This window comes from Eptatretus burgeri, chromosome 15, assembly GCF_056783735.1.
Source record: "Eptatretus burgeri isolate ZD-2024b chromosome 15, Ebu_testis_v1, whole genome shotgun sequence".
Lineage (NCBI taxonomy): Eukaryota > Metazoa > Chordata > Myxini > Myxiniformes > Myxinidae > Eptatretus > Eptatretus burgeri.
In genome coordinates this window covers 66499075-66515731 of record NC_140975.1, presented here as the reverse complement: position 1 = coordinate 66515731, position 16657 = coordinate 66499075, and the positions used below count along the sequence as shown (strand labels likewise).

The following is a 16657-nucleotide window of genomic DNA, read 5'->3' as shown; positions in this document are numbered from 1 at the left end:
TTGTCAGATGGTCCTTTCACAGAGAGAGTGAGAGTGTGAGATTTGTCAGCCTGTGTGATGGATAAGGGATGTCATGGCAGAGGGTACAGTCATCAGCAAATATGACAGATAAACAGGATTTTTCAGAGTCGGAGAAGTCATTGATGAGGATCAGGAATAGGACTGTGCCCAGAAAACTGCCTTGGGCCACTCCAGCCTTGGCAGGGAGAGGAGAGGAGATCAACAAGGTTCTGTTGAGAGTCACACGTTGGCTGCGAGAGTAGAGGAAGTCAGTCATCCCGATGTGGTTTTGGCCTTGGATGCCAAAGGCAGAGAGTTTGGAGAGTAAGGCATGATGCCAGACGGTGTCGAATTATTGAGATATGTCCAGATGTGTTACGTGGAAAGAATTTTGTTTCCAGAGAAAAATACGATTTTCTATTTGTAGTTTGTTGATAATAATCAGTTTCAATGAACCTTTGCACTCGACTTCGATATTGAACAATTGTTATTTGTCAGTAATCTACATAGTTGATCCTTTTGTTTCCCTTATGTGATTCAAGGCTCTGCTATCTGCGATGGATGAATGGAAATGTGAATTAAAGGACATGAGGAAGAGGTTGGTGAAAGTGGTGCCTGAGGCAGAACGGGAAAGCAACAGAGCATGGATGACGATGGAAGATCTGTGCGATGAGGTTGCTCAGCTACAGCAGGTTACAAAACAACAGGCCGACTTGCTGGAGGTAAGTGCGATAAAACTGACGTCATTATATACAGAGCAACTGCGATGCTGTGCAAGACATTTTCATAATTGCAAACGGAGTCGAGCTTTCACCACCATGTCTGTACCTGCAGACTTTTCTGACCCAGAACCAACGTCTGCGTCTCCACGAGCAAAATTAAAGACCTGGGTGTACCTCATTACATTACGCTATTGGCTATGGTTGTTCTTATTCTTTGGATGTTACCGGATATGGCATTTTGCTCGGTGTCAGCAAAGTTTTTGTTTTGTTGGCCACACACTCTAGGTTTGTTTGGTATGTTAAACACGGGACCCCTCAAGCTGAGAAACCCCCTGAATGTTATCATCAGCACCTGAAACCTCCATGCGGATCTGATTGCCACATCTACTGATTGGAACCCTCCTCGCATGAAGCATTGGTGCAATCGCACTCAGATTTGAGGTTAAGGACATTCATTCATTAATTTATCAGTGTGTAGTTGTTGTTTTTATGCCTCCGCTGCTGGAGGCATTGTGTTTTTTGGTTATCATCCGTCCATGCTTCCACACGTCCATCAGTCCTTGATCAATTTTGTTACCGTGATAACTGTGAACCACTTAAGGGATTTTTTTTTTAAAAACAAGCTTGGCACAGAGGTGTATTATGATGCAAAGATCATTTGAGCTTCAAAGATGAACTGAACAGTCAAAGGTCATGTGACTTTTACTTGAAAGCAGCAGATTTTCATTGCCGCTATAACTTGGGCACTGCGAAAGGGATTTTCACCAAACCTGGCATACAGTAACTACGGACTGTGCTGCAAGGATGATCTTATTGAATTTGGGTTCAAAAGGTCGAAGGCCGAAGATCAAGTTGCCTTTAATTGAAAATCTGTGTGACTGCAATAACTTGAGGACCACTCAAGAGATTTCAAGCATACTTTGACACACTTATGGACTGTAATACAAAGATGAACTGATTCAATTTTCGATTGAACAGGCCAAAGGTCAAAGGTCATGTACTCTTTGAAAATCATCTTGCACACCATAACTCAAGTTCAAAGCATCTGATGTTGTCTGTTTTCCACTTTTCTGTCTTCTCTCTCTCTCCTTGGCCGTGAGACATGAGCCAAACAAAAGCTTCATTTTCGATTTTTGTCCTGACCACTTGGTAACTACTGTTTTTGCTTGAGTATAGAATGGGAAGTGACATCTCAAATTTTATAATTGAGTTGTTACCAATGACAAAATCTGCCAGTTAAGGAAAAACATTACTTTTAGTAGGAACCATGAAATCGTTGCGAAGGACATGTTCCTAGAAGATGGAAACGATTTCTCAGCAGAAGTGAGAACAAATCAAGACTGGCAAAGTTCTACACAGAATTTTTTTTTTTAAGAGTAGAATGCTGATACGCAGCACTGTGTGACGAGCAGTCGCTGTTCGTTAATGGAGGCCTGGAAGAGGTTGCCATAAAAATCACTCAGGAGTCTATTTCAAGGGATGTCACGGTGCCCCACTCGAACCAAGAAGAGGCCGACACTAAAATGGTTCTCCATGCTATTCATGCTGCGGATCAGGGTGTTGGAACAATAGTTGTAGTGAGCCCTGACACAGATGTGCTTGTCCTCTTCATACATCATCGACCATCTATCCGGGCCAAGGGGATGCTCGGAGTCTACTGCGTCACAGGATGTGACACTGTTAGTGCATTTCATGGATATGGAAAGCGAACAGCCTTCGTACAGATGATACGGCAACTGCAAAATTTTCAACCACTCGGCACTCGGTCCAGTATCAGAAGAAGAGAGGGTCACATGTTCAAGATTTGTGTCATCCATGTATGGGAAGGATAGTAACAATTTGAATTATATGCACTGTTAGAAAGCGGCACTGAACATGGTGGGCAAGAAGTTGCCATCAACGGATATCAGTTTCTGCCTCCACATCCGACGAAGCTGTTACGAGCTCAGGGTATGGAGGCGAGCCTCGTCAGCCATGCAGTGTCTCCCTAATCCCAGAGAATATGGGCATGAAAAGGATACAGGCAACATGCTCCATCCAAAACTCATTTGTCAGACAGTCTCAGCACCAGAGTTGCTCAACGGTCTCATTTGCAACTGCGAAGATTACTGTTCCAGTAAATGGACATGTGTGAAAAAGAGCAGCCATGCACTCATGTATGCATCTGTGAAGTGGCGCCACCAGCAGATGAAGAAGATGACAGTTCAAGAGTTCCAGTGTGGTGTGCCAATAATCCTCTCACCATAGATGTCGGTTTAGGTGACGGTGACAGTGAGACCGATGACGCTGATGTGTAAAGTCTGGGGACAACTCGTACAATGTAACTGTTACGTTGTCACCTCAAACACTGTAATGACTAACAATTGATGATAAAAATTAAGCAAACTTACCTTGAAGAACCCTCTCGGGACCATCATGTATATGAAAATTGAAATAAATTTGCTTCCCTGAATTGTCTGGTGGAGGATCCTGCGGAATGGAAACTTGCATGTACACCGCCTCCATGCTAACGCCCACAACTCCAATTGTAATTCGTTTTTGGTTTGTAAATCATGGATTTCTGGCTTCCTGATATCCAGAGGACCACGGTGGTAAATGATGCCCTTTGGATGCTGAAGGAAGGAAGGAAGGTTCGTCCACTTTATCATTTTTCCATCTTCCGTGACCCATCCATGTCCGTTAGGTCTTGGAACTTCAGGAAACTGCTCCAAGTATCGTGATGAATTCTCACCTGATAGTTGATGTGAAGGGGATGTTTCTTCAGTGAATCTGAATGAGGTGGCAGCGGATCAGTTTTGAAGAGGGAATCCTTTGGCGAGTTGACATATTTTGACACGTGGCCATGCAGAGCACGTACAAATGATCGTGCTCCTTTGATCACACTCTGTTACAATGGCAAATTCAAATGACGTGCCAAATGGTCCAAAACATTTCAATTAATCTGTGGTGGGAAAGCATCGATTTTATGGCCTTCACCTTGCCCTTCCCATAAAATTCACTTGCGCTATCGCGGGTGGGTCGGTTGCAAGAACAAGCCGATTCGATTTTGGTTCGGCTCTGGATCCAGATCCGGCCTATCAGTCATCAGTGGGATGCAAAATATAAACTGTTCAGCCTGGTGGAGGTATGCGCTCTACCGAGTGCCATTCTAGTTTGTGCTGTTTTTGGCACTGCGACCCCTTTCCTGTCATCTAAAAACACTGGTTATTAGTGGAGGGTCATTCAGGTTGGGAAATAATCCACCTGTGAGATGCTCCCTTGTCAGTGTTTTCTGTTAGTTTTGATGTCTCTGTTACAAGTTTGCTCAATGCTCTGATCACATGCCACTTGGGAAAAGGCAAACTTGTCCAGGTGTTGAATGACAAATTTGTCTTTCAGAAGTTCATTTGTCGACATCTGGATAAGTACAACGAAGTGTGTACATTTCTATCCAGTTGATTGGAAGGTACCTTGAATAGTTGACGCTATTGGAAGGAAGCATCCGTGCCATCAAGGAACGAATGGCAGAGAGATGCAGATTCCCGTCACCCTGACATGCAGCATGAATAAACATGAGAATCTCAACCAGTTCAACGTATGAAATGTCTTGTTGTCACTGTTTGATCAAATCTAACTTGACAAGAACTTCCGGAACACAATTATCCGCCACATCATTGGTGAGATCACTTGATGTACAGTGGGGAGAACAAGTATTTGATACACTGCCGATTTTGCAGGTTTTCCCACTTACAAGGCACATAGAGGTCTGTAATTTTTATCATAGGTACACTTCAACTGTGAAAGACTGAATCTAAAACAAAAATCCTGAAAATCACATTGTATATGATTTTTAAATAATTAATTTGCATTTTATTGCATGAAATAAGTATTTGATCACCTACCAACCAGTAAGAATTCTGGCTCTCACAGACCTGTGAGTTTTTTGTCTTCAAGAAGCCCTCCCATTCTCCACTCATTACCTGTATTAACTGCACCTGTTTGAACTCGTTATCTGCATAAAAGACAGCTGTCCACACTCAATCAATCAGACTCCAACCTCTCCACAATGGGCAAAACCAGAGAGCTGTCTAAGGACATCAGGGACAAAATTGTAGACATGCACAAGGCTGGGATGGGCTACAGGACAATAGGCAAGCAGCTTGGTGAGAAGGCAACAACTGTTGGCACAATTATTAAAAAACGGAAGAAGTTCAAGATAACAGTCAATCTCCCTCGGTCTGGGGCTCCATGCAAGATCTCACCTCGTGTAGCCTCAATGATCTTGAGAAAGGTGAGGGATCAGCCCAGAACTACACGGCAGGACCTGGTCAATGACCTGAAGAGAGCTGGAACCACAGTATCAAAGAAAACCATAAGTAACACACCACGCCATCATGGATTAAAATCCTGCAGCGCATGCAAGGTCCCTCTGCTCAAGCCAGCGTGTGTCCAGGCCCGTCTGAAGTTTGCCAATGACCATCTGGATGATCCAGAGGAGGAATGGGAGAAGGTCATGTGGTCTGATGAGACCAAAATAGAGCTTTTTGGTTTAAACTCCACTCACCGTGTTTGGAGGAAGAAGAAGGATGAGTACAACCCCAAGAACACCATCCCAACCGTGAAGCGTGGAGGTGGAAACATCATTCTTTGGGGATGCTTTTCTGCAAAGGGGACAGGACGACTGCACCGTATTGAGGGGAGGATGGATGGGGCCATGTATCACGAGATCTTGACCAACAACCTCCTTCCCTCAACAAGAGCATTGAAGATGGGGCGTGGCTGGGTCTTCCAGCATGACAACGACCCGAAACACACAGCCAGGGCAACTAAGGAGTGGCTTCATAAGAAGCATCTCAAGGTGCTGGAGTGGCCTAGCCAGTCTCCAGACCTGAACCCAATAGAAAATCTTTGGAGGGAGCTGAAAGTCTGTGTTGCCCAGCGACAGCCCCGAAACCTGAAGGATCTGGAGAAAATCTGTATGGAGGAGTGGGCCAAAATCCCTGCTGCAGTCTGTGCAAACCTGGTTAAGAACTACAGGAAACGTCTGATCTCTGAAATTGCAAACAAAGGTTTCTGTACCAAATATTAAGTTCTGTTTTACTCATGTATCAAATACTTATTACATGCAATAAAATGCAAATTAATTATTTAAAAATCATACAATGTGATTTTCAGGATTTTTGTTTTAGATTCCGTCTTTCACAGTTGAAGTGTACCTATGGTAAAAACTACAGACCTCTACGTGCTTTGTAAGTGGGAAAACCTGCAAAATCGGCAGTGTATCAAATACTTGTTCTCCCCACTGAAGGTGACCATTCTTTCAGTGTCAAAGGCACTGATGATATTTCATCACGCAAGAACATCGCGGCTGCGACTCGGTCTCTAGTGTTGACATTGTGTGAAACCACCACCACCAATACTTGGATTATCATCACTCGAAGAACCTGCTTCCCAAGGAAATGACAGGGTGGGGGTGGGGGTCATGATATTATCTTTATGATTATTAATTATCTTGCTGGCCGCAAGAACACAAGTTCAGGATGTTCCTTCTTCATGCGGAGTTTTAAAGTTGACATCAGGTAAGATCAAGTATTTTTACTCTCTGCGTCCTAAATGTACTTTTTGAAGACCTCAATAAATCTTGTTCCTCAATATTGTCCCAATACACTCATGCTTGAATGTGTCCCAATACACTCGACTACTGAAACTTTGGTTCATGCTCTCATCACATCATGGTCGGATGGCAGTAACTTCCTGTGGGTAGGTATACCTGCCTCTTCTCTTGACCCTTTGCAGCGCATTCAGAACATGTCTGCAAAGCTTATTGGACACTTTTGGAACTTCGATCACTTCACTGTAATCCCCAAGACTGACACTTCACTGGCTCCCTGTATATTAGCGTATAGATTTGAAAACTTTGCCGATTACTTTTAAAACTACAAATGGACTCGTCCCCGCATACATGTCTGTCCTAACAACACCTTGTACCCCTGTAAGAAAGCTGTGATGTAATATTGGGATCTCATGATAGTTCCCCAACACAAGGATGAAGACTTTTGCCGATCGAGTGTTTTTACGATATGCTCCGACCGAGGTCGCTGTCTTCTAAAACTTGCATGGCCTCATTGTTTCCGTGTTTTAAATTTGTTTTTGTTTTTTAATCCCATAATCTTGTTGTTGGTTTTTCTCCAAATTTATTTTTTATTCTTCTTCCCCCCCCCCTCCCCTTTTTTCTTATAAATTGTCGATCTCTGCTATGACCGTGAAAGTTGTTGGAGCATCTTGTTGCCATTTTATCTCGGCAAATAGACTCGGCGAGGTTCGAATAGGAAGTTGTTATTTGGCAGGGGTGCAGTCGCACGATGGCAGACTTTTTTTGTGAAAAGGTGGCATGGGATCTTAACATACACCATCGGATGCTTGCAGACGGAACACTCAGTTTCACATTTATCCGAAGGAGTGCATGGTCGTTGATAGAATGCCGGGTCTGTAAAGCACCATCCTGGTGGTTTCTAATTGGATCAGAAATCTATTCTAAACCAGAGTAGATAGCTCAAAGGCAAGTGCACTACAAGTGCACCTTCCTCTCAGACTTCAGGTGCACATATTATACATGAATAGTATTCCAGAGAGGGATTGTTATTTAAAAAAAAATTTAAATCAAAGATTCAAAGAAAGTGCTGATTTCTGTCCTGACCATGAAGACATTTATTGATATTGGTGATCAAAGGCTGTTAACATTGTAATGAAAATAGTTTTTGACATTGTTTAACCCTTTATGTTTCATCTATATGAAGGCTTCAATGGAGTTCTTCATTACTAGCTAAACTGGGCTCGTACTTAGCGAGGCCAGGTTTACCTGTAGTTGCCGAACTGGACACATTTAACCGTTTGCTGTCATTTGAATTCAATTTGTTCTCTACCTGGGAGATAAGAGCATTCTGCGAGTGAGTTTTCATTGCTTTCCAGGATGCTGTGATGGAGCTTGGGTGCAGACAGAAGGAAATGCGCAGACTTCGCCGCTTGATGAAGCAAGCACAAAGGCAGCAACAAAATGGAAAAATGAAGTTCAGAGTTGGTGGCTGCTCAGAGAACCAGGTGTGTGATACGTTGTGACACGAGTTTTCAAAAACAGGTGCGCGTTCGGGTTGCTGGGTGGAAGTGGGGGGAATGGGAAGAATGAGGTTTTGTGGCTTCAAGGAAAAACTCTTGCTGGCAGTGAACCGAGTGCTGTCGAAGGTGTCGACAAACATGTCTCGGCATGTTTAGACGATTGATCGGGCAAACTCATACAGGTGACTTCGTTTTTGACTAAATAAAGTATTTACAGCATATGCCCCAATGGAGACTTGAGAATCTTTGATATGATAAAAAAAAATTGTTGCTGTCATCATTGGGGTGACCCGAGTCGCATACATATGAGGTTTCTCCACGCGCATCAGTCTTCCATGTTCCTTGGTAACTTCTTTCTTCAGTTCTGTATCCCTTTCCAATTGATCAACGTAGGTAAGAGCTGGTTGACCGCTATATCTTGACCCATGGCTTGGTGACCAGGGTACGAGTTGTGACACTATTTCATGTTTGCTTCGATTACAATGCCCAACAAACCTAAGTCTGTGCTCCTTTAAACATTCAGAAACCTATGGTAGATCACCATATACATCTTTATTAAAGACATGTTTGTTTCCAATTTATGTTTAGTGCTGCTCCAAAGAGTCTTGTGTAACATCGACCGAGTCTGCTTTCAAGTACTTCTGTTAAGTGTCCAAGACTCAGCTCCATAATGGAGAATGTTGGCGACTGTTACCGACTGTTGGCGACTAATGAAGAATTGTATTTTGAGATTTTCGTGGCAATTCTGATTTCCAAATTTTATCCACCTTTAGCTCACTTGGACTTCAGTCAGGTGAGTTTCTGCGATTGAGCGGTGTCCGTAGGTGAGTGAGTCAGTCAGTCAGTCCGTTGACACTTCATTCATTATCACTTGACTTAAACACACGATTTTGATGAAATGTGGCTACAAACTTCATATCTGATGCCTAACGAAGGTGTATTGACCACATCAAAATTTATGCTCATTTTGGGAGTCTATGGGGGGGGTGTTTGACCCCCACTCGTAAAATCGGTATTTGCTCTCTTCTCTGAAACTACACAAATAATTTCGATGAAACTTGACCACAATCTTCATCACTCATGATGTACCAAAGTTTATCGACCGCATCAAAATCTGCACTCATTAAAGGGGTCTATGGGGCGGGGGGGGGGGGTGGTGAGGTGAAGGAGTTTGACCCCCACAAATAGGTATTTGCTCTCTTCTCTGAAACTGCACACACAATTTTGATGAAACTTGACCACAACCTTTATCACCCAAGACGTACCAAAGTTTGTTCATGGCATCAAAAAAATTCAGGCTCTGAGGGGGTCTGTGGGCAGTTTGAGTAACATTTGCTCCTGATCCAGGTGAGCCTCAGGATGTGCGGTCCTATTTTTGTTGAGACGTTCCATGCTCAGGTCTTTCTCACTTCAAAGCCATGTTTGCTACTCTTAATTTAAGATCCAAGATACTGTACATGAAATCAACAGCATTTTCAAGGTTATTCTCCATAAACATCACACCTTCCACATGAATCTGATATGTTGTTTGAATATCTGTTTTTTAATGTGATTCACTGATATTGGTAATTGACAACTGTTAACATTGTAATGAAAACAGTTTTTGACATTGTTTGAGCCATTAAAAAAAATTCTTACACAATTTTCCACTCAGGTGATTTGTAAAACACTTCATTAAAAATAGAAAGTTCTTCAACACTCGATCTCCTCTCGATATAGTTCATTGATTATTTGCCCTGGAAAGGAGACATCTACGAGGCTTTCTTCGACAAATATGATTTTATATGGGTGAAAAACATTTCTACTACCTTGTAGACAAAAGTTCTTTATAAAGTACCATATGTACTGAGTTTAGAAATGGCTCACTTTAGTGGATAACTGTCCGGCTCTTTTTGTAAGTCGGCGGTGTTATTTCAGCCGACACTGAGTGACGCGAGCTTGAGTCTGTTTGTTTCTGGTACGTGAAACGCCCTGTAACCCATGCCTACAGAAAACGGTCTTTTTTGAACGCTGGCCTCATTTTCCATCCAATCATCATGTAACTTTGTTTAAAAATAAAAAAAGAATCCCTGGGTAGGTGCTCCTACATTGAAAGTTTCATGTCAATCACTCAAGCAGTTGCGGAGAAAACAAATTTAAAAGCAAATAAAGGTAAAAAGGTGAGGACAGAAGGACAAAAAAAGAAAGTGAGGGCCTTGGCCAACGGTCCACACAATGGTCAAGGACGGTTGTGGATGCCTCTTACTAGTTGGTGGTATGTTATTTTCTTTTTTTTTTGTCCGATAAGACAACCTTGGTTCAACCAGTACTGAAAGGTAATCAACAATCGAAATACAAAGTCGGCGAAGGGACCAGATGGGGATCGGTTTCGGATAATTAAGGGTATAGAGGGAATGAGTGCGGAGGAGATTTTCAGCAGAATGGACAGCGATAGGGCCAGCGACTGTAGCTTGAGAGTGAAGAAGAGTAGAGTTGGGATGACATTGGGATGGAAATCATTCGCTCACAGGGTGTTTGGTGGTGACAGCTGAAATGTAGTTTAATCGGTACGTGAAAGCATTGAGGATAGAGGGTTACGTGGACAGTGTAAGACATGCACGGGAATGATGGACCGGATGGCCTCCTCCTCCTGTGTCAGACTTCCTTGTATAACAGTAGAGAGCGATTTGAGCCATGTCATCACGGTAGTCTTCTTTCCGTTTCACGGCCACAAAGGCAATATTATGGCTGCGGTTACATTTGGGATTTGCTGGAGTTACATTTTCACTCAAATGTTGCATTTATTTTTTCTCAACATAAAAATGTGAAGTTTCAAAAAGATAATGATCAGACGATATAGTTCCCATTTTGTGAACTTTCGCTTGAAACTTGGTCGACAGATTAGGTATGACAAGGACAAATTGATTCAATTTTGGTGAAGATATGAATCCGGATCTGGAGAGCGGGATTTCTTAATTTTAAATTTTTTTTCAGCGATTTTTCACCATTGAGAGATGTGGCCAAAAGCGATATACAATATATATATATATATATATATATATATATATATATATATATATATATATATATATATGCATATCTATATGTAAATACTTTGTATATATATATATATTGTTATGGTTGTGGAAATTCACATTTCACCATAAAGGGTCCTCAGGTGAGATATATCGGTAAGTTCATGTGTAGTTAGCCCAAACCCGTTGTATAGAGGGAATATATGTGATCCATTCGGGCTGTGACTCATCAGTTAGCCGTTTTTCTTTGGCTATTGTTAATTTGGTGCAAGAACAACAATGAACATCGCCACAACCAACATCTCAACGATCACGCTATTCACTACATGATGCCACCTTCCACAACTACGCCACCACATCTTAGCCACTCGCCATTCAACGAGCACCGTGCGGGCGCGTGCAAGAACCAAAACCAACAACGCCTGTGGGGTTTTCCCGCCTGATTCTTCCGCCTGAATCCCCCCCCCACCACGCTTGGTGTGAAGGGGAGGGTGCGGCAGCTCGCTCCCGATTGGTGGATGCACGGCGTGAGGCGGTCGGAGTGGGGCACGCCCCCCTTCGAGAGCTTTCTGGAAACGCCTCGAAGGGAGGTGGACAGAAATGGGGCGGGGAAACGGGGCGGAGCTGGCCCCTACAAAAGGGTGGGCATGAAGAGTCGTTGTTGGTTGGTTGTTCCCTTGTCCCGGTTGGGTGCGAGGAGGCTCTTGGTTCGTTCAAGCGATTGACAAAAGGCATGGACGTAAAGGTCGACGAGAACGTCGTTCCCTTTCCTGTTCCCTTGTCCCTGAAGGGGAATTGTGGAGAGTTGTGGTGATCATCCCTGGTCGGAGGTTCTGTTCGTTTGTCCGAGCTGTCGAGCGGACCACACGAGCGACGCGCGGCACAAGCTCGCGGACCATGCCGGAGGGACTCGGAGTTACGGTCACCAAGGACTCGACGCGCTCAGGGAAGTCGCGACTTCCATTTCTTTTGGGTTTTGTGTAAACGTGTGTGTGTGGCACCAGTCCATCAAGTGGAATTGTTTAAGTGTTGTAAATAATTATAGTTGGTCGTAGTGCTTTTGCTTTTGTGGCATTTTGTCTTGACTGTAATATACTTGCCTTCTGTGAATAAATGTGCTTGTCCCATTGTTCCCAGTTTTGCTTCGTCTTTTCCTTTAATTGAATCTCCATCTTGCATCACGTAAGGGATTAATAGTGGGTTTTAAAACACCCGGTAATTAATCGGAACCGTCAAGGCCGACGATAACTCCGCTCGGTTATCCCTGTAATACGGAACGAACCGCTTAAGTGGTTCGTGTCCGGAGTCGGCCTGTGGCGTGGTCCCATCCCTCGGCAGATTACCCGCGTGGGTACTTAGGTATATCGACATTCGACGATTCACCCAATTTCGCGCGGGTAGACTGCGGACTGTGTGGTGGTGGGGTTAAACCCCCACCCGTGACTGGTTTATGGCGGTAGTCCCAGGAGGGTCACGACTGAATTGTCCGTCCGGTGGGCAAGGCGGCGCCATTCGAGTCAAGCGGCCGATCGCACGTAGGGCGGGCGCGAATTCGCAACAATAGTGTCAGTGAGCGGGAAACAAACTCTCCCGTCTCCAAGATAATTTCACGGGAATCGGTTCAGGGGTGAGTGGAGCGACCCCCGATTCCCTCCAAATTACGAGCGAGCTAAATTAATCGTGTACGTGAAATAAGATGGAGTTTCAAGGCGAGCTGGTGCCGGGGGTATTAGATATGTCTTTTAATGTGGAATCCATGGCCCGGGATGGTACCTCTTGTAATTTGAATCCGTGGGGGAGCTCACCCTATTCTGAGCACGAGCTTTGCCGGCAAACGGAGTCACAAGATGGCGGCGCGGCCGCATTTCAGCGCGGCACGAGGCGTGAGCGAGTGGTTATTTATGGCGCGGCGAATGGCACGACACGAGGCGAGTGTTTTCAGCCGCCGCGTCAAACCACGTGGTTATGGCAGGCGAGGCAGGCAGACATCGGTGTGGTATATTGGCATAGAGCGTGGTGGGGGTGTGGAGAAGTTGTGATAGTAGTCACGTGTCTGCAATGCATATAACTGTTCGCGCCCGCTAGGGGCTCACAGTCGTGTACATCCGGGAATGCAATAAACAGAGTTACGACAACCCTCACGACTCTCCGTGCCTCACTGCTCCCCGGACATTACATTGGCGACTAGGTTGTTTTGGATTGACGCGTGCGGAGTGCCTGTTTTCCTCGGCATTGACTTTGAGTCATTGCCGGAGCAATTAGATTGTAGGGTGCACAGAGCGCCGGGAAAATTATTGCAGCTCGCGTGGTACGAGTTCGATCACCTGGCAAGGAGCCCAGGGGAGCGCATCGCGAGTTTCGCCGAGCGGGTGAGGCATCTCGCCGTCGCCTGCAAATTCACGTCGAGTGAACGGCAGGCCAGGCTCGAAGATCGTTTTATTCCTGGTTTGCAAGAGTCGGGAATGGTTTCTGCAATTCCACGGCTAAAGGACGGGGACATTACATTCAACTCAGAAACGGCGTCGGCCGTCGAGCAGACTCTGACAAGTGTCCGAGCCCTCACTGGCCAAAGCCCTCACATGACAGGTGATCCGGAGGTCCGCACAATATACCAGGCACCCACGACCGCACGCACAGTCTTCAGTGCGGGCTGTGGCCAGGCGTTGCAACGCGACCAGTCGGACGGCGATCTGAACACTCAGGGACATCTGCAGCCGGTATGAGGAAACCCCAGTGACACGGGGCGAGACCTGCGACTGGTACGAGGTGTTGTGCATGGCGTACGCTTTTACCTCCCGGGTTGAGACCAACAGCCGGTACGATGTTTTGTGCATGACGTACGCTTTTACGTCCCGGGTCGAGACCTGTGACCTGTGCGAGGTTTTGTGAATGGAACGCCGATCGTGTTTCAAGTTGATACCGGAGCGGCGGTGTCGATCATAAGCAAGCGCACTACTCATTCACTCCCCGGTCTACGCCTTTTCAGGTCTACCCTCACGTTGCACACGTATACCGGTGAAGCGCTACCAGCGGTTGGCAGGGCACACCTCTTGGTCACCCATCAAGGTCAGCGGGTCGAGCTCTCGCTGTTCGTGGTGCGAGGCGAGGGCCCCGCCCTTTTGGATCGGAGCTGGTTGACCCGCATTCAACTAGACGGGATGGCGCCAGCCAGTGGCCTTGGACGTCCCGTGCCGAGCTGATTAGAGAGTCTGTGGGAGGAGGTGCCTCTTTCGGATTTCGTACCTCCAGGTGCGCCTGTGTCTCCATCGGGCCCCGTACCTCCGTTTGGGCCCAGGCCTCCTTCGAGACCCGAGGGCGAGGTCCCGGTGGTGGGGGCCATGGCGATACAACGTTGGTGTCCGTTCATTGCTTCCTGCAACTACGATATACGGTTCCGGAGCAACGGGGAGCATGCCAGCTGCGACGGGCTCTCGCTTGTGTTGCGCAGAGGGTCCACCTTCATCTGGATCAACCAACCGGGTTGATGTATTGGCACTGGGCCAGGTCCAGGAGGGGCCGGTCACCGCCAAGCAGGTCATGGTGGAGTCGGCTCATGATACAGGCACGCCCGTGTCGTTCTGGCGATTTCAACCCAGGATTGGAGTGAACCGGTCGCATTCAAGAAGTTCGCGGTTCGCAACCATCGACGGTGTCCTCTTTGATGTTCAGATGAGGACCTGCATGCAAGTCGCCTCAACATCGTTACAACCAAGAGGCTTGCTCGCAGCGTGGTTCATGATTTGTTAATTGTTGTGTGTTTTTGATTCTCGCAGCACGAGTGATTAAGCATGGTGTTATAAAAGCAAATGCCGACGGTCCGCATGTGAGCAAAATGTGTTTGATTGGGATCAATGCTTGCTTTTGGTGTGAAGTACTTGCGGACGATCGTTGCGAATAAAGAGGTCTTCCAGATCCCGGTCTTCGATGACAGTCCGCAGTTCGCTGCACTCTCATGTGTTAGAATTGTACTGTGGGAACGCGCTGTACGTAAAGAGAAGTTTGCATCTGCACAGACGATGTTTCTGCTGTTGTATGACACTGCTGTGCATCCAATCAACGCTGATCGTCTGTATGGACGTGCGTTGAAGTCTCGGCTGGATTTGCTGCGACCTAAGGGGTCTGTGGCAGGGGCGGTGTTGCGCCCAGTGCTGGTGCGCGATTTTGGTGTGGGACAGCTGGTAATGGAGCCGGCTTATTGCCGGGTTCGAGTTGATGGCGGGGAGCCGGGGCAGGTTCGCTGTTCAGCGTCACCCCCACCCCTGGTTTCGCCAAGGTCAGACGTGCCTGGGTGCCATTGAGCGCAAACCTCTGATCTCGCCAAGGTCAGCCGCGCTGGCGCCCGCGGGGCTTGCAGACTCGGGGTGTTTACCTGATTCGGTCCTGTCTGAGGGAGACGAGCCAGCTTGTCAACCGGGGGCATTTGATTGTGCCGGGGGAGGTTCGCTTGGGGTGTCACTTCGACCTCGCCGGAAGGCGTGCAAGCATGGGCCGCCTGGGGGCGCTTTTGCTGCATGGTTATACTGTGCTCCCAAACTTCCCTCTTTATATCTTTAAAACGGCCATTGTTATTATGGTCTGCAAACACCATTAACTTCGTTGTGCAACTCAGTACTCAAGCACCCAGTCCACTGCATTTAGAATTCAACTCGCTCGCACCAACACAGTATATGAGGTGATGGGAATAGAAGAGTGAATTATGTGCCAGATTAAAACAACAGCATTATTGTGACAGGATGTGCAGATGAAGCACACTTTCTTTTGAGCCATCTCATCTGGGTTTGATTCTCAGCCCGACCATCACCCCAGGGTTAGATCAAGTGACGTGGTACTTGGAGGATTTTACATGGTTGATGTCATTTTGTTCCTCTTTGCTTTTTGTCGTAGTATTCGTTGCCAATTATGCTTGTCATTATAATTGTCATTTTATAATCATACTTTTAGGAGGGAGGAGTGTGATGTATTGGCATAGAGCGTGGTGGGGGCGTGGAGGAGTTGTGATAGTAGTCACGTGTCTGCAATGCATGTAGCTGTTCGCGCCTGCTAGAGGCTCGCAGTAGTGTACATCCGGGAACGCAATAAACAGAGTTACGACAACCCTCACGACTCTCCGTGCCTCACTGCTCCCCGGACATTACAATCGGCGGGCTTCGGAAACAATTGGAGGAAGAATGGAAAACCGAGCTAGAAAATAAACAAAAGGAGCAGGATTTGGAAGTAAAACAACTAATGGAAAAAATATTGGAGGGGGAAAGGCGGTTCAAAGAACTAGAGGGGAGAGTGAGGGAAATACAGTTGGAAGAGAAAAAATGTGAACATGATGGGGAGTTGGAGCAATTGAAGGAAGAGATAAGAACAGGCAATCAGGAAAGAGAAGGCCGAGAACGGAAGATAAAAAGAGGAGAGGGACAGCTGGAGGAAAGGATGGAGGAATTGCTGAAAAAGTCAGAACAGTTCGAAGAACTGCAGGGAGAAATGAGGGAGGAAGGAGAAAGGAAAACAAAGCAAGAAAAGGAAAAACGCAAACAAGATGGGGAATTGAGACAGCTGAAGGAAGAGGTAAGAAAAGGCATTCGGAAAAGAGAGAGCCTAGAAGGGATGATAGAATTAAATGAGAAATGCCTGGAAGGCCTAGAGAAATACGGTAACAAAATGGACGAATTGAGGAAGGAAGCACGCAAAAGAGGTGCGAAGATGAGCAAGAGAATGAATGAAATGAGGAACAAGAAAGACAGTGAGTTACAAGAACACCAAAACAAAGAGAGAGAATTACAAAACGAGTTGAGGATAGTGAAAGAAGAAAGAACGATGGCAGAGAATGAAACGTTAAGG

General features: G+C 46.0%; 1 protein-coding gene across 3 annotated transcripts in view; it reads left to right on the top strand.

Moving 5' to 3' along the window:
• The window catches only part of LOC147012384 (uncharacterized), a 73629-nt gene that overhangs the window by 51028 nt on the left and 5944 nt on the right, over positions 1 to 16657 (top strand). For all 3 annotated transcript variants that reach the window (XM_085856489.1, XM_085856487.1, XM_085856488.1), the window contains 2 exons: positions 543 to 722; positions 7671 to 7799. In XM_085856489.1, the coding sequence (XP_085712615.1) occupies positions 543 to 722; positions 7671 to 7799 (309 nt within the window). The remainder of the gene's footprint in view (positions 1 to 542; positions 723 to 7670; positions 7800 to 16657) is intronic.